This window comes from Orcinus orca, chromosome 12 (genome assembly GCF_937001465.1).
Source record: "Orcinus orca chromosome 12, mOrcOrc1.1, whole genome shotgun sequence".
Taxonomy (NCBI): domain Eukaryota; kingdom Metazoa; phylum Chordata; class Mammalia; order Artiodactyla; family Delphinidae; genus Orcinus; species Orcinus orca.
In genome coordinates this window covers 49,672,251-49,699,380 of record NC_064570.1, presented here as the reverse complement: position 1 = coordinate 49,699,380, position 27,130 = coordinate 49,672,251, and the positions used below count along the sequence as shown (strand labels likewise).

General features: G+C 36.4%; 2 protein-coding genes across 10 annotated transcripts in view; one reads left to right on the top strand and one right to left on the bottom strand.

Moving 5' to 3' along the window:
• ARMC2 (armadillo repeat containing 2) overlaps positions 1 to 3,625 on the top strand; it is a 106,881-nt gene extending 103,256 nt beyond the window's left edge. For both annotated transcript variants that reach the window (XM_033418692.2, XM_033418694.2), the window contains one exon: positions 3,163 to 3,625. In XM_033418692.2, coding sequence (XP_033274583.1) covers positions 3,163 to 3,320 — 158 coding nt within the window. In that variant the 3' untranslated portion in view covers positions 3,321 to 3,625. The remainder of the gene's footprint in view (positions 1 to 3,162) is intronic.
• The window catches only part of SESN1 (sestrin 1), a 129,557-nt gene that overhangs the window by 5,031 nt on the left and 97,396 nt on the right, over positions 1 to 27,130 (bottom strand). For 4 of the 8 annotated variants that reach the window (XM_033418697.2, XM_033418699.2, XM_033418702.2 and 1 more), the window contains 4 exons: positions 25,452 to 25,599; positions 23,138 to 23,250; positions 20,804 to 20,994; positions 19,412 to 19,556 (listed from right to left, as the gene is read on the bottom strand). In XM_033418697.2, the coding sequence (XP_033274588.1) occupies positions 19,412 to 19,556; positions 20,804 to 20,994; positions 23,138 to 23,250; positions 25,452 to 25,599 (597 nt within the window). Of the gene's footprint in view, positions 1 to 17,636; positions 18,811 to 19,411; positions 19,557 to 20,483; positions 20,612 to 20,803; positions 20,995 to 23,137; positions 23,251 to 25,451; positions 25,600 to 27,130 lie in introns of those variants that run through there. The other 4 variants (XM_004264744.3, XM_004264745.3, XM_033418701.2 and 1 more) reach the window with 3 other exon arrangements.

Below are 27,130 nucleotides of genomic sequence, written 5' to 3'. Positions count from 1 at the left end.
TCTTATAAACTCATTAGCAATGTGTTTATCTTGAAGTTCTTAAGTGGTGTGCCCTGGCACACTAGACTACTGTGAGCTTCTCTCAGGATTGCCTGAAAATGGTGATTAGTGCGTGCAGTTTGTTATTGTGAATGTAAACGACACTAGGTTATTTTACGTTCGTCTGTGGTATGTGGAACTTAGCACCTAGGTTATATGACGGGGTAGAGGGGGACCCAGTGTTCAAGTTAGAGGATCACACCACCAAGGCCATGCCAAAGAGCCATCAGGTGCTTCTGGAACATGTAAGGACTGTGCCTTCTAATAGTCACAACCATAATCGAACCTTCAAGAGCCACCTGGTGCTGAACAGCAAGCTAGGAAATGGTGCAGTGAGTAGAGGAAGCTTTTATTGCTGCTGCAGGATCCTTCAACTGTAATAGATAGAGATTGTGTTATAATGGTCACTGACAAACTTGTTTTGAGTCCTTTAATCCTTTCTAATATCTTACCTAAAATTCTAGTATTTGGAAGTATGTTGTGCACAAAGAAAGTTTAAGAATAATTTGTTATCTAAATCAGCACTTTTCACACTGTGACCAGCATCTTTAAAAAATGAAGTAGCAAAGAAACAGAATATCAGAATATAGTACATGGGGCTTCCCTGGTGGTGCAGTGGTTGAGAATCCTCCTGCCAATGTAGGGGACATGGGTTCGATCCCTGGTCCAGGAAGATCCCACATGCTGGAGGGCAACTAAGCCCGTGCGCCACAACTACTGGACCTACCTCTAGAGCCCGCGAGCCACAACTACTGAGCCCACATGCCACAACTGCTAAAGTCCGTGCGCCTAGAGCCTGTGCTTCACAACAAGAGAAGCCACTGCAATGAGTAGCCCCCGCTCACTGCAACTAGAAAAAGCCCACACACAGCAACAAAGACCCAGCGCAGCCAAAAATAAATAAATAAATTTATTTAAAAAAATATATAGTACATGTAGTAATATATAAATAAGTTAAATAAGTAAAGTAAGTATTCTATTGTGAAACATTTGCTATTTGTATATGAATATTTAAGTGTGCATATATAGTCATCATGTAATATGGACTTCTTAGGTCACAGTAAAAAAAAAAGTTTGAAAATCATAGACCTAAATTTTTCTTGGATTAGCCTCTGCTATTCTTTGCAGTACAAGTTCCAAAATTTAATACCTAGTGCAATATGACACATTTTAGGCATTTGCTGTATTTACTTTGAAACTTGAGACTGCTTTTATCTTACCTATAGGTATTTGGCCACTTTTGTTATCTTGCCTAACCCAATTTACAATTAATAGGGTCTGAGTGTAGATTAACTAATTATGTGCTAAGCCTCAAGAAAAGTAACATAGTCTTGACGTTAGATTAAAAAACCCTAAAACACTAAAATAGTGACTTGGCTAAAACCATCAAATCCAACCAAAAGCCCTGGGCAGAGGAAAGGACTGTGGGGTGCCTGGGCAGCCCTCAGCCCTAAGCTGCTTGGGTAAGAAGGGCATGAAACAAGAGAATTCATTTTTAATGAAAGTTTAGTGCTCAGAAAATCTGGAGAAGAGTGAGCAGGAAGAAGATCTAGAAATTCAAAAGCACTCAGAGTCTCACAGACTCCTTTTGTTTGGAAGTAGCCCAACGTGAAGGACTTTGAAGGCATTGAACACCATCTGTATTCTCTTTCTTTCAAGGCCCTGATTATCAAATGGGTGGGGAGAGCCAGGTTTGCTTACAGGGGTCTCCATGGAGAGCCTCGCTGAAGTGTGTGTGTCTGCCCGGAACTTATCTCAGAGCTGCATAGCTGTCCACTTGGCTGGAGGAGAGGAGGGGAAGGTACAGACTGGGATTCCAGATTTATCTTATCCTGGATGGTGACACTAACACCAATAGTGCCAAAGTACACTCTGTGTACTGAAAATATTCAGGGTAGAAAATGTGATGTAAACACTAACGAAGCATTTTATGGTAGGATTTTAATTGGCCTTATGAAAAAAGTTTGCGAATTATGCAAGTAGCAATATTTGTGGTCACTTTAGGACTTAGTGGTTACCACTTAAGAAGGCCTCAGACCTAGGAAGTAGCAGAGCAACCTTCTGACTGGCAGGCCAGTGCATTGTCCTGAAGTCCTTCACATGGGGTCCAATATAAACAAAGAAAAATGCAGTGGCAGGTCGGTGCAGAAACCTCAGTAGCCATTTGTCTTCCTACGTGGGTTGGATATACTTAGGACATTCACAGAATTCAGAGTGCCCTTGGATTAAGAAGCAAATCAAGGGCTTCCCTGGTGGCGCAGTGGTTGAGAGTCCGCCGGCCGATGCAGGGGACATGGGTTCGTGCCCCGGTCTGGGAAGATCCCACATGCCGTGGAGCGCCTAGGCCCGTGAGCCATGGCCGCTGAGCCTGCGTGTCTGGAGCCTGTGCTCCGCAACGGGAGAGGCCACAACAGTGAGAGGCCCGTGTACCGCAAAAAAAAAAAAAAAAAAAGAAGCAAATCAAGGTTGTAATATTGCATTTTTTTTTTTTACAAGTGCTTTTCTGCATTATCCATGGACTCACTTGGGATTCTGATACTCCTTAGGATTCTCAGTCTCCCACTTTTCACTTTTATTGGTGAGAGCATATGGTGGCAGGGGGAGGGGTTGTCTTTTCAAAGAAGTATGTCTGGCTTGCTCTGAAATGAGCAATTTGATTTTTAGTCAAGTTTACAGTGTCAAATTCAGCTGTGCTACTTTCCCCAAAGATTTCCTAACTTCTTTTATATCTGTTAACCACTGAAGTAATTAACTTTTCTAATGTGCAGATGAGGAAATAAACTATTAATACTTTGTTTATTCTGAGAAATTGTGATCTGACTTTTGGATGTAGACTTACATGTAAACGTTAGGGATAAATTGAAGTAAGAGCTCAAGTCAATCTAGGATTTTTTTTTTGAGAAGATTATTATCTTTTTTAAATTAAGAGACTAACCTATACTTACTTAAAAGTTTTGTAAAGAACAGAAAAGAGTTAAAGAACTACTCCCATAAAAAAAAAAAAGCCTTGTTGGAATTAGAGATGATCCAGGATGAGTTTAACTCATGCCATCAAAAATTAAACTTAATTCAGTAGGATTATGTTTCTAAATAATTGCTGTAATGTTAATTTTTCTGATACAGATGAAGAACTAGCACTGAATGGGAGTTTTGACCAAGACCTAAAAAACTATCACAAACTACATTGGGAAACAGAATTCAAACCGGTGGCACAGCAGCTTCTAAACCGAATTCAGAGTCATCACACCTTCCTGGAACCCCTGCCTGTTCCTTCTTTCTAACATGATGCAGATTAACAACAGAAACAGGAAGTCAGGTCTCCTTCATTCTTAAGAAGTGGCAACATATGTGAACTTTTTTTCAGTATTAACAAATATTGAAAGTTTTTCAGGTACTGATTTTAGTGAGTAGTCTTAGTATTTTAAAAGAAATAAGCATTTCTTCTTGTTAGGTATTATGGAAAAATGAATATACATTTTGTACTTTCTGCTATGAGAAATGTAAGATGAAAATATATGCATGGGATTTCTAAGTAAATGACTTTTTCTTCTATTCTCTATTAAATAATTTAGTTCTAGTCTTAAAATCCTGACTTAACAATTCTAGAATTTAAGTGCTTGTCAGTTCAGTAAATCAACTGTGCAATGAAGACTATTAGGTTTTGTGTATAGAAATAATGGTGGTCAACACTATTAGGAATACATTACTACATAAGCATCTGCACTAATTCTTACAGCATCTAATAATAATTTTCTGGTTAGGTACCAGTATTTTTCTGGTTGTCATATTAAGAGAAGGGGTAAGCAGAAACGTTTAGAGAAGATTGCCTGTGGCCATCTACTCTTTACTAAATAAGTAAAATAGATGGAAAAGGAAGTATTTTACCTTTTATTTTCATTTGAAATAAAATGAGTAGACCAGACAATTCTTCTACTTATAACTCTCTGTGACTAGGGAGGTGATATAATGTACTAGAAAGAGTGTAGGCTTAAGTGTACGGCAGATCTCATTTGAATCCTAGCTCTCTCCTGCTTGGGCCTTGGGCAAATAATTTTTTTTAGCTTCAACTGTAAAATGGCATTAATATATATTTTAATATCGTGTAGTTTAGGGAAAAAAACAAAATGGGCAAATTGTCCAGTACAGTGACTGATGTATAGTAGGTGCTCAATAAATTATGATGGTAGTTAGTTTATTGGTTTGCCACTCTTTGTAGGATAAGTTTGGCCTTTGAATAAATGATAAAAACCAAAGAAATTGAGATAACCGTTGTTATCCCATATTAGCCAAAGGCGATTTGGAAATAAAAGTAGATTTACTACTCTACTCTGTAGGGTGAGAGATGAGCCATTAATAACCAAAAAGCTCATCTCTCACACTGACAAAATACCAAGACTAATGGGATGAAGGCAGGCATCCCAGACTAGATGGGCTCTTAAAATCTATTAGAAAAAACCTAAATTTCCAGGAACAAATAGACCAAGGGCTCCTCTAGTTTGGGGCTCATCCCTGGTTGGGGCTCAGCAAAATCCTCTGGAGACACTCACCTTATCCATAAGTCTTTCATCCGTAATTATATGCTAGTAGATTCACTCCAATAGTTGAAATCATTTTTAAAAAGTCTGACAGGCTAATCTCTCAAAAACATTTGAAGATCTAAGTCTTTATTTTAACCATAGCAGGCTATATATTCTACTTTCAGTGAAAAAGCTAAAACTCTCTTCCCCCTAAAACAGCACTCTCTGTATTTATAACTAATATAACTCATAGTGGAATACCATTGTACCTGTTCTCCATGTTAGACTCATGTGCAAGCTGGACCATTTGGAACCATCTACCTGCCTTAAAAATTATGGTGAAAAACACATAAAATTTACCATCTTAACTTTTTTTTTAATTTAAAAAGAAATTTTTTATTTTCGGGGGGGTGCACTGTGTGGCATGTAGGATCTTAGTTCCCCAACCAGGGGTCGAACCCACATCCCCTGTGGAGGAAGTGTGGAGTCTTAACCACTAGACTGCCAGGAAAGTCCCCATCTTAACTATTTTTAAATGTACAGTTCAGTAGTGTTAACTTTATTCACATTGTTCTGCAACAGTTCTCCAGAACTTTTTCATCTTGCAAAACTGAAACTCTATAATTCATTAAACAACTCTCCATTTCCTCCTCTCCCCAGGCCCTAGAAAACACCATTCTACTTTGTTTCCAAGAATTTGATTTGACTAGTTTAGATATTTCATACAGCATTTGTCTTTTTGTGATTGGCTTATTTTACTTAGCCATAATGTCCTCAAAGTTCATCCACGTTGTGGCATGTGATGGGATTTCCTTCCTTTTTAAGGCTGAATAATATTTCCTTGTATGTTTATATCACACTTTTTTATCCATTCACTCATCAAAGGACATTTGGGTTGCTTCTCTCTCAGGGCTATTGTGAATAATGCTACTACGAACATGGGTGTGTAAATACATCTTTGAGATCCTGCTTTCAATTCCTTTGGGTGTATACTCAGAAACGAAATTACTGGATCATATAGTAGTAATATTTTTAATTTTTTGAGGAATCTCTATACTGATTTCCACAGAGGCTGTGCCATTTCACATCACCAACAGTGCACAAGGGTTCCCATTTCTTTACATCTTCTCCAACACTTGCTATTTTCTGTTGTTTGTTTGTTTTGCTTTTGTTTTTTTGGGTTTTTTTGATAGTAGCCATCCTAATGGTTGTGAAATGGTATCTCATTGTGGTTTTGATTTGCATTTCTCTAATAATTAGTGATATTGAGTATCTTTTCATATGGTTTTTGGCCACATATATCATCTTTGGAGAAATGTCTATTCAAGTCCTTTGCCCATTTTTATTTATTTATTTTGAAAAATAATTATTTAAAATTTTTATTGAAATATAGTTGATTTACAATGTGTTAGTTTCAGATTTACAGCAAAGTGATTCAGATATATATATATATATATAATACACACACACACACACATACACACACACACACACACACACACACACACACATACATTTGTTAGATTCATTTCCATTGTAGGTTATTACAAGATACTGAGTACAGTTCCCTGTGCTATACAGTAGGTCCTTGTTATCTATTTTATATATAGTAGTGTGTATATGTTAATCCCAAACTCCTAATTTATCCCTCTCCCACCCAGCTTTCCCCATTTGTAAGCATAAGTTTGCTTTCTATGTCTGTGAGTCTATATCTGTTTGTAAATAAGTTCATTCATATCATTTTTTTAGATTCCACATATAAGTGATATCGTTATATTTATCTTTGTCTGACTTACTTCACTTGGTATGATAATCTCTAGGTGCATCCATGTTGCTGTAAATGGCACTATTTCACTCTTTTTTTTATGACTGAGTAATATTCCATTGTGTATATATACCACATCTTCTCTTTCCATTCATCTGTCAGCAGACACTTAGGTTGCTTCCATATCTTGGATATTGTAAATAGTGCTGCTATGAACATTGGGGTGCATGTATCTTTTCGAATTATAGCTTTCTCCAAATATATGCCCAGGAGTGGGATTGCTGGGTCATATGGTAGCTTCTGTTTTTAGTTTTTTTTAAGGAACCTCCATACTGTTCTCCATAGTGGCTGCACCAATTTACATTCCCACCAACAGTGTAGGAGGGTTCCCTTTTCTCCACATCCTCTCCAGCATTTATTATTTGTACACTTCTTGATGATGGCCATTCTGATCAGAGTGAGGTGATACCTCATTGTAGTTTTGATTTGCATTTCTCTAATGATTAGTGATGTTGAGCATCCTTTCATGTGTTTGTCGGCAATCTGTATGTCTTCTTTGGAGAAATGTCTATTTAGATCTTCTGCCCATTTGTTGATTGGACTGTTTATTTTTTTGATATTAAGCTGTATGAGCTGTTTGTATATTTTGGAAATTAATCTCTTGTCGGTCACATCATTTGCAAATAGTTTCTCCCATTCTGTAGGTTGTCTTTTTGTTTTGTTTATGATTTCCTTTGCTGTGCAAACGCTTTTAAGTTTAATTAGATCCTGTTTGTTTATTTTGGTTTTTATTTCCATTACTCTAGAACAGGGATCCAAAAAACTATTGCTGTGATTTATGGTAAAGAGCGTTCTGCCTAAGTTTTCCTCTAGAAGTTTTATAGTGTCCGGTCTTACATTTAGGTCTGACAGTAGTTCTTTAATCCATTTTGAGTTTATTTTTGTATATGGTGTTAGAGAATGTTCTAATTTCATTCTTTTACATGTATCTGTTCAGTATTCCCAGCACCACTTGTTGAAGAGACCGTCTCTTCTCCATTGTATATTCTTGCCTCCTTTGTCATATGTTAATTGACTGTAGATGTGGGGGTTTATTTCTGGGCTTTCCATTGATCTGTTCCATTGATCTGTATGCCTGTTTTTGTGCCTGTACCATACTGTTTTGATTAATATAGCTTTGTAGTATAGTCTGAAGTCAGGGAGTGTGATTCCTCCAGCTCCATTTTTCCTTCTCAAGATGGCTTAGGCTCTTGGGGTCTTTTGTGTTCACATACAAATTTAAAAAAATTTTGTTGTAGTTCTGTGAAAAATGGCATTGGTGATTTGACAGGGATTGCATTGAATCTATAGATTGCCTTGGATTGCATGGTCATTTTAACAATATTGATTCTTTCAACCCAAGAACATGGTATATCTTTCTATCTGTTTGTGTCATCTTCAATTTCTTTAATCAGCATCTTATAGTTTATGGAGTACATGGACTTATAGTTTATGGTCTTGTACTCTGACAGAGAAATCAAAAGCTTTACAGACAAGCAAAAGCTAAAAGAATTCAACACCTCCAAACCAGCTTTACAACAAATGCTAAAGGAACTTCTTTAGGCAGAAAAGAAAAGACCACATCTAGAAACAAGAAAATTAGGAAATGGAAAAGCTCACTGGTAAAGGCAAACATACAGTAAAGATAGGAAATCATCCAAACACAAACTAGTAGGGAAATTAAAAGACAAAAGTAGTAAAATCATTAAAAGACAAAAGTAGTAAAAGTAGTAAAATCTACAAAAGTAGTAAAATCATCCAAACACAAACTAGTAGGGAAATTAAAAGACAAAAGTAGTAAAATCATCACAATAAGCAGTTAAGAGATATGCAAAACAATTAGATGTAAAATATATCAAAACCAGTAATCATGAGGGGAGGAGAGTACAAATGCAAGTATTTAAAATGCATTTGAAACTAAGATCAGCAACTAAGACAATCATGTATATATACAGACTGCTATACCAAAACCTCATGGTAACCACAAATCAAAAATCTATACACACAAAAAAGAAAAAGGAATCAAAGCATAACACTAAAGATAGTCATCACATAACAAGAGAAGAGGACAAACGAAGAAGGAAAGAAGAAAGGCCCACAAAAACAAATCCAAAACAATTAACAAAATGGCAGTAAAAACATTCATAATGACAATTACCTTAAATGTAAATGGACTGAATGCTCCAACCAAAAGACATAGACTGGCTGAATGGATACAAAAACAAGAACCATATATATGCTGTCTACAAGAGAGCCACTTCAGATCTAGAGACACATACAGGCTGAAAGTGAGAAGATGGAAAAAGGTATTCCATGCAAATGGAAATGAAAAGAAAGCTAGAGTAGCAATACTTATATCAGACAAAACAGACTTTAAAATAAAGACTGTGGGCTTCCCTGGTGGCGCAGTGGTTGAGAGTCCGCCTGCCGATGCAGGGGACATGGGTTCATGCCCCAGTCTGGGAAGATCCCACATGCCGCAGATTGGCTGGGCCCGGGAGCCATGACCGTTGAGCCTGCACGTCCGGAGCCTATGCTCCGCAACGGGAGAGGCCACAACAGTGAGAGGCCTGCGTATCACAAAAAAAAAAAAAAAAAAAAGAAGAAAAATCTCAAACAACCTAACTTTACACCTAAAGCAACTAGATAAAGAACAAACAAAACCCAAAGTTAGTAGAAGGAAAGAAATCATTAAGATCAGAGCAGAAATAAATGAAATAGAGACACACACACACACACAAAAAAGATCAATGAAACTAAAAGCTGGCTAAACAAAGATAAACAAAATTGATAAACCTTTAGCCAGACTCACCAAGAATAAAATGAGAGAAGGCCCAAATCAATAAAATCAGAAATGAAAAAGAAGTTACAACAGACTCCACAGAAATACCATACCACAGAATACCAGAAGGACCATAAGAGACTACTATGAGTAACCCTACACCAATAAAATGGACAACCTAGAAGAAATGGACAAATTCTTAGAAAGGTACAGTCTCCCAAGACTGAACGAGGAAGAAATAGAAAATATGAACAGACCAATTACCAGTACTGACATTGAATCAGTAATTTTAAGACTTCCAATAAACAAAAGTCGAGGACCAGATGGCTTCACAGGTGAATTCTACCAAACATTTAGAGAAGAGTTAATACCAAACTCATCCAAAAAAATTGCAGAGGACAGAACACTTCCAAACTCACTCTTTTTGCCCAGCATCACCCTGATACCAAAACCAGACAAAGATATCACAATAAAACTATAGGCCAATATCACTGACAAACATAGATGCAAAAATCCTCAACAAAATACTAGCAAACTGACTCCAACAATACATTAAAAGGATCATACACCATGATCAAGTGGGTTTTATCCTAGGGATGCAAGGATTTTTCAATATCTGCAAATCAATCAGTGTGATACACCACATTAACAAACTGAAGAATAAAAATCATATGATCATCTCAGTAGATGCAGAAAAAGCTTTTGATAAAATTCAACATCCATTTATAATAAAAACTCTCCAGAAAGTGGGCATAGAGGGAACATACTTCAACGTAACAAAGGCCATATATGACAAACCCACAGCTAACATCATACTCAACAGTAAAAATCTGAAAGCATTTCCTCTAAGATCAGGAACAAGAAAAGGATGCCCACTCTCACCACTTTTATTCACCATAGTTTTGGAAGTCCTCATCATAGCAATCAGAGGAGAAAAAGAATTAAAAGGAATCCAAATTGGAAAAGAAGTAGTATGATTATCACTGTTTGCCGATGACATGATACTATACATAGAAAATCCTAGATGCCACCAGAAAACTACTAGACCTCATCAATAAATTCAGTAAGTTTGCAGGATACAAAATTAATCTACAGAAATCTGTTGCTTTTCCATACACTGACAATGAAATATCAGACAAAGAAGTTAAGGAAACAATCCCATTTACGATCGCAACAAAAATAATAATATACCTAGGAATAAACCTACCTAAGGAGGCAAAAGACCTGTACTCTGAAAACTGTAAGATGCCCATTTTTTAATCAGGCTATTTGTGGGGTTTTGTTTGTTTGTTTTGTTGTTTTTTGGTGGTAGTTGTTGAGTTAAAGGAGTTATTTATATATTCTGGATATTAAGCCTTTGTCAGATACATGATTTACAAATATTTTCTCCCATTCTGTAGGTTACCTTTTTACTGTTGATTGTGCCCTTTGATGCTTAGAGAAGTAAGTTTGATGTAGTTCCATTTATCTATTTTTTCTGTTGCCTTTTGGTCTTATGTCAAATAAATCATTGCCAAATCCAGTGTCCTGAAGCTTTGCCCCCTATGTTTTCTTCTAGGAGTTTTAAAGTTTTAATTTTTACATTTAGGTCTTTAATCCATTTTAGTTAGTTTTTGTGTATGGTTGTAAGGTAAAGGTCTAACTTAATTTTTTTGCATGTGGATATCCAGTTTTCCCAGAACCATTTGTTGAAAAAACAGTCCTTTCCTCATCGAATGGTCCTTTTCCATTTATTTGTGTCTCCTTTAGTTTTTTATAGTAATGTTTTGTAGTTTTCGGTGTCAAGTCTTTAAACTCCTTTGGTTAAATTTATTTCTAAGTATTTTATTCTTTTTGATGCTATTATAAATGGAATTGTTGCCGTAGTTTCCTTATTAGATTGCTCATTGTTAGTGTATAAAAATGCAACTGATTTTGTATCTTGTAACTTTGCTGAATAATTTATCTCCAACAGGTTTTTAAAATTTAATTTTTTATTTTGTGTGTGTATGTGTGTGTGAGGGGGGAATCTTTAGGGTTTTCTATATATAAGATCATGTCATTTGCAAAGAGAGATAATTTTACATTTCCTTTCTAATTTGGACGTCTTTTTCTTGCCTAATTGCTCTAGCTAGGACTTCTGGTACTATGAGTGGTGCAAGTAGGCATCCTTGTTTTGTTCCTGATCTTAGAGGAAAAGCTTTGTCTTTCACAGAGTATGATGTTAGCTGTGGGCTTTTCACATATGGCCTTTATTACATTGAGATCGTTTCCTTCTACTCCTAGTTTGTTGAGTATTTTTTATCATGAAAGGGTGTTGAATTATGCCGGATGATTTTTCTGCATCAATTGATATGATCATGTGTTTTTCCCCCTTCCATTCTGTTAACATGGTGTATTAATTACACTGATCAATTTTTATATGTTGAATCATCCTTGCATTTCAGGAATCTATCTTCATTTTTTAAATGTGCCATTTGAATTCTCTTTACTAGTATTAAGGATTTTTGCAACAGTATTCATCAGAGATATTGGTCTGTAGTTTTCTTGTAGCCGCTTTGTCTGGCTTTGGTTTCAGGGTAATGCTGACCTCATAGAATGAGTTTGGAAGTGTTCCCTCTTCTTCAGTTTTTTGGATCAGTTTCGTGTTGACTCTTCTTTAAACGTTTGGTATAATTTTTCTGTGAAACCATTTGGTCCTGGGCTTTGTTGAGAGTTTTTGATTACTGATTTCAATCTCCATACTAGTTATAGGTCTGTTCAGATTTTCTGTTTCTTAGTGATTCAGTCTTGGTAGGTTGTGTGTTTCTAAGTTATCCAATTTGTGTATTGGGTTGGCCAAAAGTTTCATTCGTTTTTTTCCATAAGATGGCTCTAGTAGCAGTTAGTTATTTTTAACGTCATTCGGAACAGTTGTTAGATTGTATGTGACAGCTGTCATATCGGCATGCGTTTAAAAAAAGACATCAAAATTGGTGAATTTTTGCGTAGCCATTTTAATATTGAAGATGGAAGAAGAAACAACATTTTTGGCATATTATGCTTTATTATTTCAAGAAAGGTAAAAACACAACTGAAACGCACAAAAAGATTTGTGCAGTTTATAGAGGAGGTGCTGTGACTGATTGAATGTGTCAGAAGTGGTTTGCGAAGTTTCGTGTTGGAGATTTCTCACTGGACGATGATCCACGGTCGGGTAGACCAGTTGAAGTTGATAGCGATCAAATTGAAACAGTAATTGAGAACAATGAGTGTTATACCTGGTGGGAGATAGCCGACATACTCAGAATATCCAGATCAAGCACTGAAAATCATTTGCACCAGCTTGGTTATGTGAATTGCTTTGATGTTTGGGTTCCACATGAGTTAAGTGAAAAAAACCTTCTTGACCATATTTCTGCATGTGATTCTCTACTGAAATGTAATGAAAACATTGTTTTTAAAACAAATTGTGACAGGCGATGAAAAGTGGATACTGTACAACAATGTGTAACGGAAGAGATCGTGGGGCAAGTGAAATGAACCACCACCAACCACACCAAAGGCTGGTCTTCATCCAAAGGTGATGTTGTGTATATGGTGGGATTGGAAGGGAGTCCTCTATTATGAGCTCCTTCCAGAAAACCAAACGATTAATTCCAACAAGTACTGCTCCCAACTAAACCAACTGAAAGCGTCACTCGACGAAAAGCGTCCAGAATTAGTCAACAGGAACTGCGTAATCTTCCATCAGGATAGCACAAGACTGCATGTTTCTTTGATGACCAGGCGAAAACTGTTACAGCTTGGCTGGGAAGTTCTGATTCGTCTGCCATATTCATCAGACATTGCACCTTTGGATTTCCATTTATTTTGTTCTTTACAAAATTCTCTTAATGGAAAAAATTTCAATTTTTTGAAATTTTAGACTGTAGAAGGCACCTGGAACAGTTCTTTGCTCAAAAAGATAAAAGTTGGGCCTCCCTGGTAGCACAGTGGTTAAGAATCCGCCTGCCAATGCAGGGGACACGGGTTCGAGCCTTGGTCTGGGAAGATCCCACATGCTGTGGAGCAACTAAGCCCGTGTGCCACAACTACTGAGCCTGTGCTCTAGAGCCTGCGAGCCACAACTACTGAAGCCCACGTGCCTAGAGCCTGCACTCCGCAACAAGAGAAGCCACCACAATGAGAAGCCTGCGCACCGCAATGAGAAGCCTGCACACTGCAATGAAGAGTAGCCCCCCCTTGCCACAACTAGAGAAAGGTCACACACAGCAACAAAGACCCAACTCAGCCAAAATTAATTAATTAATTAAAAAATATATTTAAAAAAGATAAAGTTTTGGGAAGATAGAATTATGAAGGTGCCTGAAAAATGGCAGAAGGAAGTGGAACAAAAGGGTGAATGCATCGTTCAATAAAGTGTTTGGTAAAAATGAAAAATGTGTCTTTTATTTTTACTTTAAAACCGAAGGCACTTTTTGGCCCACCCAATACATAATAGTTTCTATCCTTTTTTTTTACATTGGTTGTTAATGTCCCATTTTTCATTTCTGATTTTATATATTTGATTCTTTTTCTTAATCTAGTTAAAGGTTTGTCAATTTTTTTGATCTTTTCAAACAACACTTTGTTTTGTTGTTTCTATTGTTTTCTGTTGTCTGTTTTATCTCTGCTCTATGTTTCCTTCCTTCTGCTAGCTCTGGGTTTGGATTGTTCTTTGTCTAGTTCCTTGACGTGTGAAGTTAGGTTGTTGATTTGAGATCTTTTTGCTTTTTTAATGTAAGAGTTTATAGCTCTAAACTTCCCTCTTAGCACTGCATCCATAAATTTTGGTGTGTTCTGTTTTTAATTTATCTCGAGATATTTTCTAATTCCATTTGTGATTTCTTCTTTGCAATGGCTTTTTAAGAATGTGCTGTTTAATTTCTCCATACTTGTGGGCTTTCCAGTTTTTCTTTCTGCAATCGATTACTAGTTTCATTCCATTATGATCAGAAAAGATAGTTTGTATGATTTCAATCTTTTAAAATTTGTTAAGACTTGTTTTGTGGCTTAATATGTGGTCAGTCCTGGAGAATGTTCCATGTGCACTTGAGAAGAATGTATATTCTTCTGTTTAAGTGTTCTGTATATGTCTGATAGATCCAACTAATCTATAGTGTTGTTCAAGTCCTCTGTTTCCTTATTTATCTTCTGTTGGTTCTATTCATTTTTGGAAGTGGGTATTGAATCTCCTACTATTATTGTGTTGCTATCTATTTCTCTCTTCAATTCTATTAACATTTGCTTCATATATTTAGGTATTTGGTGCCTATATGTTTATAATTGTTATAGCTTCCTGGTGAATTGACCCTTTTGTCTGATATTCATATAGCCACCTCTGCTCTCTTTCAGTTACCATTTGCATGGAATATCTTTTTCCAGCCTTTCAGTCTGTCTATATGTGTCCTTAGATCTAAAGTTAGTTTCCTACAGACAGCATATAGTTGAATCCTCTTTTTTATTTTATCCATTTGGCCAATCTGTGTCTTTTGATTGGGGGATTCAATCCATTTACATTTGATGTAATTACTGACAGGGAAGGACGTACTACTGCCATTTTGTTAATTGTTTTCTGCAAGTTTTGTAGCTTTTTTGTACCTCATTTCCCCTCTTCCTCCTTTGTGTTTCACTGACTTTTTTTTTTTTTTGTAGTGACATGCTTTGATTTCCTTCTCATTTCTTTTTGTGTAAATTCTAAAGAGATTTTCTTTGTGGTTACCATGGGGATTACATTTAAAAATGTTAAAGTTATAAGAATATTTTAAGCTGATAAGAACTTGATTTGCATACAAAACTCTATTCCTTTACAGTTCTGCCCACTCCCCACTTTGTTACTGATGTCCCCCTAAGTCCCTTAGGCTCTCTTCACTTTTCTTCATTTCTCTTTTTGTCCCTCTGACTTGATAATATCAAATAACCTCCAAGGTTACTAATAGTAACTCTAAAGTTATTGATAGTATCAGTAACTCTTCAAGGTCACTGATTAGTTCTTCTCTGATCAAATCTCCAGTTGAACTCTAGTTTTTTTTCCTTAATTCAATTATTGTATTCTTCAGCTCCAGAATTTGATTTCTTCTTTATTCTGTCTCTTTAGTGACATTCTCATTTTGTTCATGCATCATTTTCCTGATTTGTCAGTCTCGTTCTTTTTTAGTTCATTGAGCATCTTTAAGACAACTGTTTAAAATTCTTTGTTAGGTAAATCAGATTTCCACATTGCTTTAGGGTTGGTTTCTCTAGGTTTGTTTCTTAGATTTTGCCACATTCTTCTGTTTATTTATATACCCTGTGAACTTTGTTGAGATTTGGGCATTTGAAAAATAGCTACTTCCAGGGACGTATCTTCTTTGGGCATGTGTGTATGCTTTCATTCCAAGATATATATCTGCTTTTAACTGTCTTAATTTCCCCAAGAAGCTTGTCTCTGTTTCTTCTCAGGAGCTTCCTGTTCCACTTTCTATTTTATTCCCGGCTGTACTCTCTTGGATCTCCTGCACCTGCCTACCGAACTGTAGACTCCCTGCTGCTCTAATGCACCTCTACGCTCACTTCTGTTTTCAGTGGCCCACAACCAGCATCCAAACCATGCTACCACTCCCACTAGTGCTCCAAGTCAGGTGAGACAGAATTCAGTCCCTCAAACAGCCCCCAGACAAGCCTGAATACTGGACACAAGTTCACCTTCTTCCTTTCTGTCCTGAGGGAGGAGCCACGAATTGGGGGTTTCCTCTCAATTGCATCATGCTGTGCCAGGCAAAGGGAAGGGCTAGGACAAGCAAAATGCCCCAAATTTTCTTAACACCTTTTGGTGCAGCCTTCTCCTGGTTTTGTGTTTGCCTGAGCTATAGCTTCCCAAGGGGTTTCTAGAGTTCTCACAAAGGTATTTTGGTCCTTATATTGTTGTTAGCTCAGTGTCTCATGGGGAACAAGGACCTGGAGCTTCACTGGTGATGTCACTCCCCACCTACCTGCCTTTTGCTTTCCCTTGATATTCACTAGTCACAAATATGTGACAAAATTTGAGTATCTTAATGAGTGAAATGTGCTTGGAAAACATGCTTATCCAACAAGTTTTATTTATTTACTTACCTACCAATGGTCTGTTATCAAAATAATTTGAAATAGGTAAACCATTAGAAGAATTAAAAATCTCTTAACTCTTAAATGAATTTTAAGTTAAAAATATCACCATTATTTATATGAAGTTAATAATTGTGGTAAATACATAAATGTTTAGAATTTAATCTCATTCTTATAGTAAGAGATACTGAATTAAGTTTCATCTAATAAAAAAGTTCCCCAATTTTTACCAAAAAACTGATTTAAAAATTGAATCTTGGAAACCTCAACCAGAAATCTATTCATGATTATTTAAGAAAAAAAATTCCTCTTGTGGGGGAGAGTTTTGGTGTTCCATAGTGTATTCTATTTTACCATCCCCAGTTATTTTGGAAACTATAAGTTTCAAAGATTATAGTGACATTAGAAATCCTGTGTGTTTAGTTTTGAGAAAACATTGAGTAATAAGAAACACCTGTTAAATGGGAGGTACTGAAACATCAACTTTGTATCACAGGCATGCCTTTATTACTTTCGATATAAGCACACTTTCTTACTCATTAAAATTTCAAATCATGATTTGTAAGTAGTTTATAAGCTTCAGTGAAAGAAGATAATGAATTCAGTTTATCTTGTTTTGTGATCATCCTACTACTGATTAGAACCTCTATTAGAAATTTTGTATTTTCAAGAGCAAGTGCAAAGAACAAAGAGCAGAAGCAGAATGAGTAAAAATTTAACTAAATCCAGTGCAACTTTACTTGTTGGATTCATCTGTATTGCTATGATGAAAAAACCCAGCAGCAGACAGAAAAGGGCAGAGGTATGATGCAAATTCAATGGGTAAGACCATTTGTATATTATTGTAAGCTGACTAGAAATGGGCTTATGTATATCTTTAAATATACTGAAGATAATTTTTATCTAAGGTGATAGTCTTATCTTCTCAATCTTCTCAACAGCCATGAAGGTAAGTACATCCCCTCCATTCAAAACTGTGCCTCCCATCCCACACTATAAATTTATAGGCACTAAATGGAGCTCAGTAAATGTTTTGATGAGTAAGAGAGTTATTACAACAGCTTTGATTAAATTTAGAGCTATTTCTAATTGTTTGACAGTGTCATTTTTTGTTCTGTAGTGGCTCCCTAATTAGCCTTTGTTTCTAATAATTTTTAATAATTCTATTTGACTTCTAAAACATCTCAGTCCACCTCAGTTCAAAATGGACAAGGCATGGGGCTGTACCAGTTATTTCCGAGATAAAACTTTTCTTTATATCTTTCAAAGTGACTTCAAGAGTTTGCCATTTAAGTCTCTCATCTGATTACAGAATTATTTAAGTGTGATGGCTAATGAAAAAGTCAAAAGAAACAGCATAGCTACCGATTGTGAAGTCATGACTTTTTAAGAGACGGAGACAGCAAAAAAATTGCAGAAAAATTATTCTTTATTGAAAAATACCAATAATACTGACAGACTTCAAAAGCAGTTCACGCCTCCAGAATACAAAGTACTTAATACATTTTTTTCAAGCCTGTTTGCATTTCAAACAAAGCTAGCATTTTTGTAAATCAAATTTGATAACCTGACTAAATATATTTTCCAGCTTTATTATTTAAGGAGCTGTACAACCTCTGAAGTGGGGACCATGAGGTGGGCAGGAGCAGAGGGGCAGAATGCACCTGGGACTGCGCAGCAGTCTACAGCAATATTTCCCATAACTTTGGTGCTGGAAACAAAAATACTGTACAAGACAGCTGCCCTCCAGTGTCAGAGAATCTTGGGAAACAGCATATCAAAAGGTAGCCAGCTTTTCTTATAATTTACACACTTTCATTTAAGATTGCTTTTTGAAGAAAATCTTTAAGAATGCCACTGTAATTTAGTATCATCCAATAACTGAATTAAAAAACTGTATGAAAGAAATGAGCTGTTACCATCATAATGGTCTTTGCCGAGCTGTAATTTTAGGTGCAAAAAAAATTAACACATATGCAAGTTTAATTTGAAACCACAAAAATTATGTATGTAGGCTCAGATAGTAGCAGTGTTCACTTTATTACTAATAGCTTAACTGGAACAGCCACTCTATTCATTCCACCAGCAGGAATAGCAGCACCAATATCTAAAATCCTTTATGTATCAATATAAAAGCTTACATCATTATCAAAGTCCCATTCTTTGCATGCTCCAATTCTTGTTATTTTTTAACATAAAAGCAACAGGATTTTGAGAGTTACTATTTGCTGTATTAAAAGTTATACAGCATCTTGTACTGTCAAAAAGCAAAATACTGTGAACAGCAGCCCTTCTTCACAGCTCTAAACTTGAAGCTGCCAAGCACTCACTGCTTGTGCCAGCAGTGGCATTTCCACAGTAAAATAGCAGAAACTAAAGGAATCATGGCACAATGGATTTCTGAATTCTTTTATCTACCATTGGTCCTGGGGCTTAGTACCTTCCCCTTGTAGGACAATATCTGCTGATCGTTCATCTTCTTTAATGGAGGAAAGGCATCAGGTCATATAGCGAGTAATGGCTCTCAGAGCATAAAGGAGTTCTGCTTGCATCCTAGCTTCTATAAGAAGCAGATTAACGTGAACCTGAATATAAGACACATTATCATTTAAGATAGGATATATGTATACATATAACTGATTCACTTTCTTATACAGCAGAAACTAACACAACACTGTAAAGCAATTATACTCCAATAAAGATGCAAAAAAAAAAGAGATAGGGTTATAAGCATTCACAGTCAGTTTCAGTGCATCTAATAAACACCAGAAATGTTTTCTGTGTGCCACTGAATAACATCAGTTTCTCAAAACAAAAGCTGTCTGATCTTCTTTGGATAGATGTTTTGAGCTTGTATTTATATTCGATCACATCTCTTCTTGAAGGTTTGTTAGAATAACAACTTCCCTGCCAAATCATCATTCACAAACACTCTCTTCTTTCTCTTAAGCAGTTACAGTGATGCCAGCACTCTGAGGAGAGGCCAGCACACCGGTTCTCCCTGTCTTTATTCTTTTACTTTAAACCATAATGAGGTTCTCCCTTCCAAGGGGTATGTGAGACAGCTGATCTGGAATGTTCTTATCTGGGTTGGGAGAAGTGATGGAAGGGGTTTGAGACCCATTAGATTAGGTGAAGGAGAATAAGGATCACTGCTAAGTTAGAGTAAACACAATAGGTACTTACCTTCTCAGAGTGCTTGAACTGCCTCCAGAAGCTATCATACATTCTTTTGGTAACCTTTTCAGGAGTGCAAACAACAGTTTTGATATAAACTTTAAAGCTACGATCCAATAGCTGGTTAATTTCACCATAGTCATAGTCATCATATCTGTTAAAAGATAATGTGAGAATTTTATGTATAGTCTGTTTTATTCTTATGGAAGTACAGACATCAATAGTAAATGCTGTATTCTTTCCCCCTCTTTGTGTAGGTAGCTATCCCCCAAAATGACAGCTTTACAATTTTTACATTTCATTGGGGGTGGATGAATGAGTATAAAGGGGTAAGAAACAGAAGTCAGATGAACAAAAAAATTGCCAGTGCCCAAGCAACAGTATATTTACAATCATGAATAAGCAACCACACTGAGGAACAAATTCTGGAAACAAAGTTTGAGTATTGCTGATATTAAGAAATTAACAAATTAATCAGACAATAATACTTATTGATACTATTACATGATATATCAATTATAATCTATTTGTGTAAATAAATTTTTTTTCTTATGTTTCCAGGAGTTCTTGGGGTCAGATGAGAAAAAAGGGGGAGAGGTGTCTGAGAGGAAAGAATCAGTCTCTAGATGGCTTCACAGTGTCTACACTTGGGAAAGGCTAAGCCAAGATGGTCGTAGGCACCAATGTCTCCTCTGCCGTACTGGCAGATAGTGCCTAGAACTGAAGTCTCCTAATTGGTTTTTAGTAGAAAAGGAAGAAAGCGGGTCCTGTATAACCATTCAGGAGTCTAAAGTCATAGCCTGGCTACTGATAAAGTGAAGAAGCAAGAGAAAGTGTGACTTTACAGCTAAAATAATCAGAAAGTACCACAGCATGGTTGTTTGTGTATGTTAGAAGGTGGTTTATGATGGCTGTGTTTAAATGTGGCTGAATACCTAACAGGATATGAAAGTTTTGTATTTTGATGAAATATCATGGGAGTAGGTACTCTTTAGAAGGGTACTGTAAGAGTTCTAAGTTCCATGAAGGTAGAAGTATGAGTGTGTCAGGAGATAAAAGATGATACAAAGGGAAAAGATACCATAAATGTTCAGAGACAAACTTTGCCTCTTCCTCTATGCTCTTGGGCCAGCTTGCTTGCTCTCCTCTTCCCTGGAGGCATCTGTTATTTAACTCTTGTCAGCATTCCTAACTCTCCCTCCTGCTTAGCTAGGCAAGAGAAAACACACCAAGCTGCAAAAAATCAAGTTTTTGAAGCACAAAATGCATAAAAATAAGCTATTGGGGAGGGGATGGTTTTGAGTATGTTAACGTAGGTCTGTGTGCATATGTGTTCCAAGCACCTGAATAATTTAGGCTAAAGGAAAATACCTCTTCATAAACATAAGAAAACAGACTAACCTTATTCCAAACATGCAGTGAATATAGTTCCAAATAGCCCGTCTTAGCATTGAGGTATCAACATCTTTGTGCATTGCCATTGTATTATAAGTAAGATTGTAAGCAATGTGAAATTTTTCATCGATCAACTGTCCTACATCTGGATAAAGACGATTTACCAAAGAATAACCATGGTCTTCCCAACAATAGTCCTAAATACAGAGAACAGAACAAATGTGAATAATTAAAACGTGGCCAACTATAGTTCTATGTCTGTCGCTCTTCGGTGCAGTGAAATTACTGGCAGCTGAAATCCACTGCCTTTCTAGTACATCCCTAGCTCTCAGTTTCACTTGCATTCCAGTTTGATGTTTTCAATTTCTATACTGCAACATGCAAAAGTTACATTTTGAACTCAGCGAGTTTAAAAACCAGTGGAATCTCTTCCCCTTACACACAGGTCACCCATATTCAGCTTTCTCTCACTGTTTCCCCCGTCAGCCTCCAGAGATGACCCATCTTGGGAGGCCACTCTCCTTTTCTATTGCTGCAGGCATTCAAATGGTCCTCAAACTTTGTAAATTTTTAATTCAAGGTATCCATCATTCATTCTTTTTCCTCCTACCCACCTCTGATTCTCAGCCCTATTAATTGTGTCTCCTAATTAGTTTTCCCAAATTAAAGTCTCCCTGCTTCCTTTCTTTCCATCTCAAGCAAAACTTAATAACCTCCCACTTCAATGTTACTACCATATTTATTTTCCTAAAACACCTCTTTGATATTATGCCATCACTATGGTCAAAACCTACAAATCTGATCATCACCCACAAATCTGATCAATTTTAAACTAACTTCCCACTTATCCTTTGCTTGAAGGTCTTAGCAGCCCAGTCAGTTTATGATCCCTTCCCTCAACCTATGCTCAGTTATTGCCTACAGTCTCCTCTGCTTACAATGCCCATGCTTTTAAACCATTCAAATCTCTCAAATCCATAAAATTTTCCAGTCCACATGATCCCTTCAATTGTAATCTTTTATATTTCATGATACAACTTCACTATTGAGTAAAATATTCTATAATTCTTCCTTGTGCCTAATTCTGTCTCCTTAAACAATATGTTAGTTCCTTGAGCAAAGAAAAAAAATCATAGTTCTCAAATATTTTCATAATTCTGGTAGAAGAGTTATAATAGCCCCTGCACAATAATTGGGAAAGTTGGGAACACCAACTCATCTGAATTATATATTTACCTATCTAAATGAAATATATAACAGACTGTTTAAGAAAAACATTTAAACTACAGTATGTTTCTACTGACGGATTGGAAGCGGTCTTACAAAACTACAGCACAGAATAGATAAATGTTTGCTAATTGACGATTCTCAACTTTTATTCTGGAACTAGAAGATACAGCAATTGTTACTCCTGAGATATACTTGCAAAGCACTTAGCACAGTGCCTCCTGCCAAAGTGAAAACAGAGAAGGACCCTGGTATCCTGGAGGACAACGAGGTCCCTAAGTTTCCATGGACTGGGAATTGTACTGGGAAGTTTTACTGTGTATTTCAAAGTTAATGATTATGGAGCTAAACAAACTGGGTCTACCAACAATAATTCTACTCCTTACCCCAGGAACTTTATTTATTCTAAGAGATGGGTGCTAAGTAATTTTGGAATAAGATTTATTTATGTGAATCCTCTTTAAGCTTTAAATTTGAAACCTTTAAAAATTCTCATTGCTTCAAATGACATTCAGTTCATATTTTAAAGGGAATTAGGTTATTGTAATCATGGTTTATTTTCTATGGTATCTGTAAAAACTCACCCAAATTAAAAAGAAAACAAAAAATCTGCTTTCCCTATAAGTCCTAATTTAAGCAAATCTTTCACTCTTTCTCATCCTCTTTCCCTTCACCCCCACACACATAATGCCTGAGATGCTGTGAGGACATTTCTCTTGTCACTCAGGCCTGGTGCATATCAGGGCAGAAATCGCCTCACTTTAACACTGGGGCTCAGTAAAACAGTGCTATAAAAGCAAGCTAGGTTCAAACACAACTATTATTTATTGTTTCGTTATAGTAGGAACTTTAACTGGGTTTCTGCATACCATCTCTGGGAACCTAACCACTATTGTAATTTTGCTTTATGGGTGAATGTGTTTTGAATTCTGAGCAACTGATTTATGAACTTTAACAATATAATAAACATACCTAAGGGAATTATGTGTACGTAGAAAAGTTATTTTTCTCTGCATTGCTTTCTGTTCTCAAATCCAGATGGCTCTTTCTTATTTTAAGTCAGATTGAGGTATTTCTAATTGAGCATGTACATAAAACAAGTTGTCATTTTACCTGGACTCGAAATGTTGGGACGTGCATTCCATGTCTAGAGAAATCCTTATAGCCATAACTAGTATCCTCAAAGTGACGAGATACATCTCTTGCTGGTGTAACTTCTTCATCATCTGAAATAATTTAAAAAAAAAAAACACTGAAAGCCTTTCAAAAACAGGATGCTAGTTAAAATTCATTTTACCTATAACAAGTAAAAACAGGATTACCCTTTCTCTGACACTGAGTAACCAATATCAACTAAAATAAAGTCTTAAAACTGTAAAGAGAAATAGCCTACTTACTAATAAATGGAATATAATAAAAGTAGATTCTGTTATTAAAAAAATACTCATGGTTAATTTTCTGTTTTTAATTCCTCTCTTTCACAGATCCTCTCTCCCTCTGTGTCCCGACTGTAGTTTATAGATACTAGGTTCTACTGAAAAGTATGTACTCCAAGTATGAACACCCTTTTGAATAATCTTTATGGTGATAACAAATATAAACTTTAAACTTTATGCTCTAAACTTTAGCATTTGGACTATTTTTAATGTCACACAATATATAAAATGATCTCTTTAACAGCTCAAAGGTCCTAGAAACAATTCTAAAATGATGAACAAAGGAAAGAGGTTCTGTGTGTCACTGTTTTTACAATGTTTCCTGCACTGCTTCTAAGCCTTTTCAGATTATCTTCATGTTTAGGGGTCGATGAGATTATAGTTTCAAGTAAATAAAATCAAAGACTTCTCCTCAAGCTAACATCCAACCTCCATTTATACAAATTTGATTTTTTCTTTGCTATTAAGAAACTTGCTTTTAACATACACTCTTTGTCCCACTCTATTATTGTCAAAATACACTGACACACTTTATTAACTTTTTTCCTTTAAATTATCTGGTTTACATATTAAATCCTATAGCCTACATTTGATAAAGGCCAAACATAAAGGATTTACGTTGTTGTTAGTTATCTAAGAAGTAGCTCCTTTTCACAAATCATAGAATTTTAAAGCTGGAAGCAATCTCAGGCCTTTATGAATGCAATTTCCTCATTTTAAAGAAGAGGAAGAAAAGCACTCAATGTTAAATGACTTATATTCACAAAGTTTATTAGCAGTGATTTTAGTATTAGAACCCAAATCAAATGTCCTCTCTCTTAGTCTAGTGCTGTTTTCACTATAACTTCCTTTTCTACCTATGCAATAACCTTTCTAAAAGGAAAGCCATATTTGGATTAAACTTAAAAGCTTTTGCACAGCAAAGATAACCCACAGAATGGGAGAAAATATTTGCAAACGAAGCAACTGACAAAGAATTAATCTCCAAAATATACAAACAGCTCATGCAGCTCAGTATCAAAAAAACAACCCAATCCAAAAATGGGCAGATCTAAATAGAGATTTCTCCAAAGAAGGCATACAGATGGCCAAAAAGCACATGAAAATATGCTCAACATCACTAATTATTAGAGAAAGCAAATCAAAACTACAATGAGATATCACCTCACACTGGTCAGAATGGCCATCATCTTATCTCAAAGAGTAAATGCTACAGCTGTTGCTGGGAATGTAAACTGGTTCAGCCACTATGGAGAACAGTATGGAGGTTCCTTAAAAAACTAAAAATAGAGTTAACCATCTGATCCAGCAACACTACTCCTGGGCATATATATGGAGAAAACCATAATTTGAAAATACATGCACCCCAATGTTCATTACAGCAGTATTTACAATAGCCAAGATATGGAAGCAACCTAAATGTCCATCAATAGAGGAGTGAATAAAGAAGATGTGGTACATATATACAGTGGAATGTTACTCAGCCATAAAAAGGAACAAAATGTCATTTGCCACAACATGAATGGACCTGGAGATTATCATGTTAAGTGAAGTTAAGTCAGACAGAGAAAGACAAATACCGTATGTCGCCGCTTACATGTAGACTCTAAAAAAAGTGGTACAAATGAACTTATTTACAAAACAGAAATAGAGTCACAGATGTAGAAAACAAGTCTATGGTTACTGGGGGGAAAAGGGGGGAGGGATAAACTGGGAGATTGGAATTGACATATACACACTACTATATACAAAATAGATAACTAATAAGGACCTACTGTATGGCACAGGGAACTCTACTCAATACTCTGTAATGACCTATATGGGAAAAAAATCTGAAAAAACAGTGGATATATGTATAACAGATTCACTTTGCTGTACACTTGAAACTAATACAACATTGTAATCAACTATATTCCAATAAAAAAGGATACTTTTATTTAAATTCTCTTAAAAAACAGACATTTTATTGACTATGTAATGGTTGCTTTTACCTGAAGAGAAGACAAACATGCTCTCTCTTTTTTCTATTTCAAAACGTGAAGCCATCTCTTCCTGACTTGCCTCTTCTTCATCTCGACATTCCTGTAACTGCTTCATCTTTTCCATGAGGGCTTCGACCTCAAAGAAGGAATCACTTACCTGAAAAGAAAGTGCAATTAAGGTTACATATGTCAAACACGGAATGAAACTTTTGAATTTTATTAAGTCTGTTTCATAAGAATTTGCATCTTAATACAATATAAGAAAAGATCTTCTTATAATTTTAATGCACATGGATGAATCAAAAACAATTATTTGGGGCTTCCCTGGTGGCGCAGTGGTTGAGAGTCCGCCTGCCGATGCAGGGGACATGGGTTCGTGCCCCGGTCCGGGAAGATCCCACGTGCCGCAGAGCGGCTGGGCCCGTGAGCCATGGCCGCTGAGCCTGCGCGTCCGGAGCCTGTGCTCCAGAACGGGAGAGGCCACAACGGTGAGAGGCCCGCATACCGCAAAAACAAAAAAACAACAATTATTTGGCCTATTATATATACAGATATTTAAATTTTAAAATATAAGAGAAAAATGATTTTAAGAACACATTCTAATGTTTTACCTTTTATTACTAAAATTAGTAATAATATTACTATCAATGCTAAATTTTAAAAATTTAACACTACTTATCTATTTAAAACAGAACTGAATATTTAAGAGTTAAGCTTTTACTTGCTCAATCAGTTAAATAAGGTACACAAAGTATAAGTGCTTTTGCATCAACTGTGTACACTGGGCATGTTGTCAATAGACAGGCATACCTCAGGTACATTGTGGGTTCAGTTCCACACCACTGCAACAAAGCGAGTCATGAATTGTTTGGTTTTCCAGTGCATATAAAAGTTATGTTTAGGGACTTCCCTGGTGGCACAGTGGTTAAAAATCTGCCTGCCAATGCAGGGGACACGGGTTCGAGCCCTGGTCTGGGAAGATCCCACATGCTGTGGAGCAACTAAGCCCGTGCGCCTCAACAACTGAGCCTCTGCTCTAGAGCCCACGAGCCACAACTGCTGAAGCCCGCACGCCTAGAGCCTGTGTTCTGCAACAAGAGAAGCCACCTCAACGAGAAGCCCGCACACCGCAACCAAGAGTAGCCCCCGCTCGCTGCAACTAGAGGAAGCCCGCGCGCAGCAACGAAGACCCAATGCAGCCAAAAATACACTGTACTGTACTGTACATTATACTGTATACTGTACTATACTATACACTATACTGTTTATACTGTAGGCTATTAAGTGTGCAATAGCATTATGTCTAAAAAAACAAGGTACATACCTTAATTTAAAAATATTTATTGCTAAAAAATGCTCAACACCTGGGAACAGGGAGCTTATCTACTAGGGAAGTTTTTAAAAATTCTATTATTTCACTATTATCTCATTTAATAAAGGGATAACTAGGAACAGTACTTTTTCTTTAGCCTTGTACTAAATCAAAGGTGGGGAAGGACAACAATCCAACTCTAAGCATCCTAGCAACTGATGTACTCTCCCTTAGACCATCTCATAACCTTTAAGCTTTGATAAATAATCAGTGGCCATATGCAGGCCTCCAACAACAATCCAGATAGCTCAACAGAGGGTGGAACTGATGGTCTTGGGCGTTGCCAGCACAGCACAGTGATCAACCTTGGGAACAT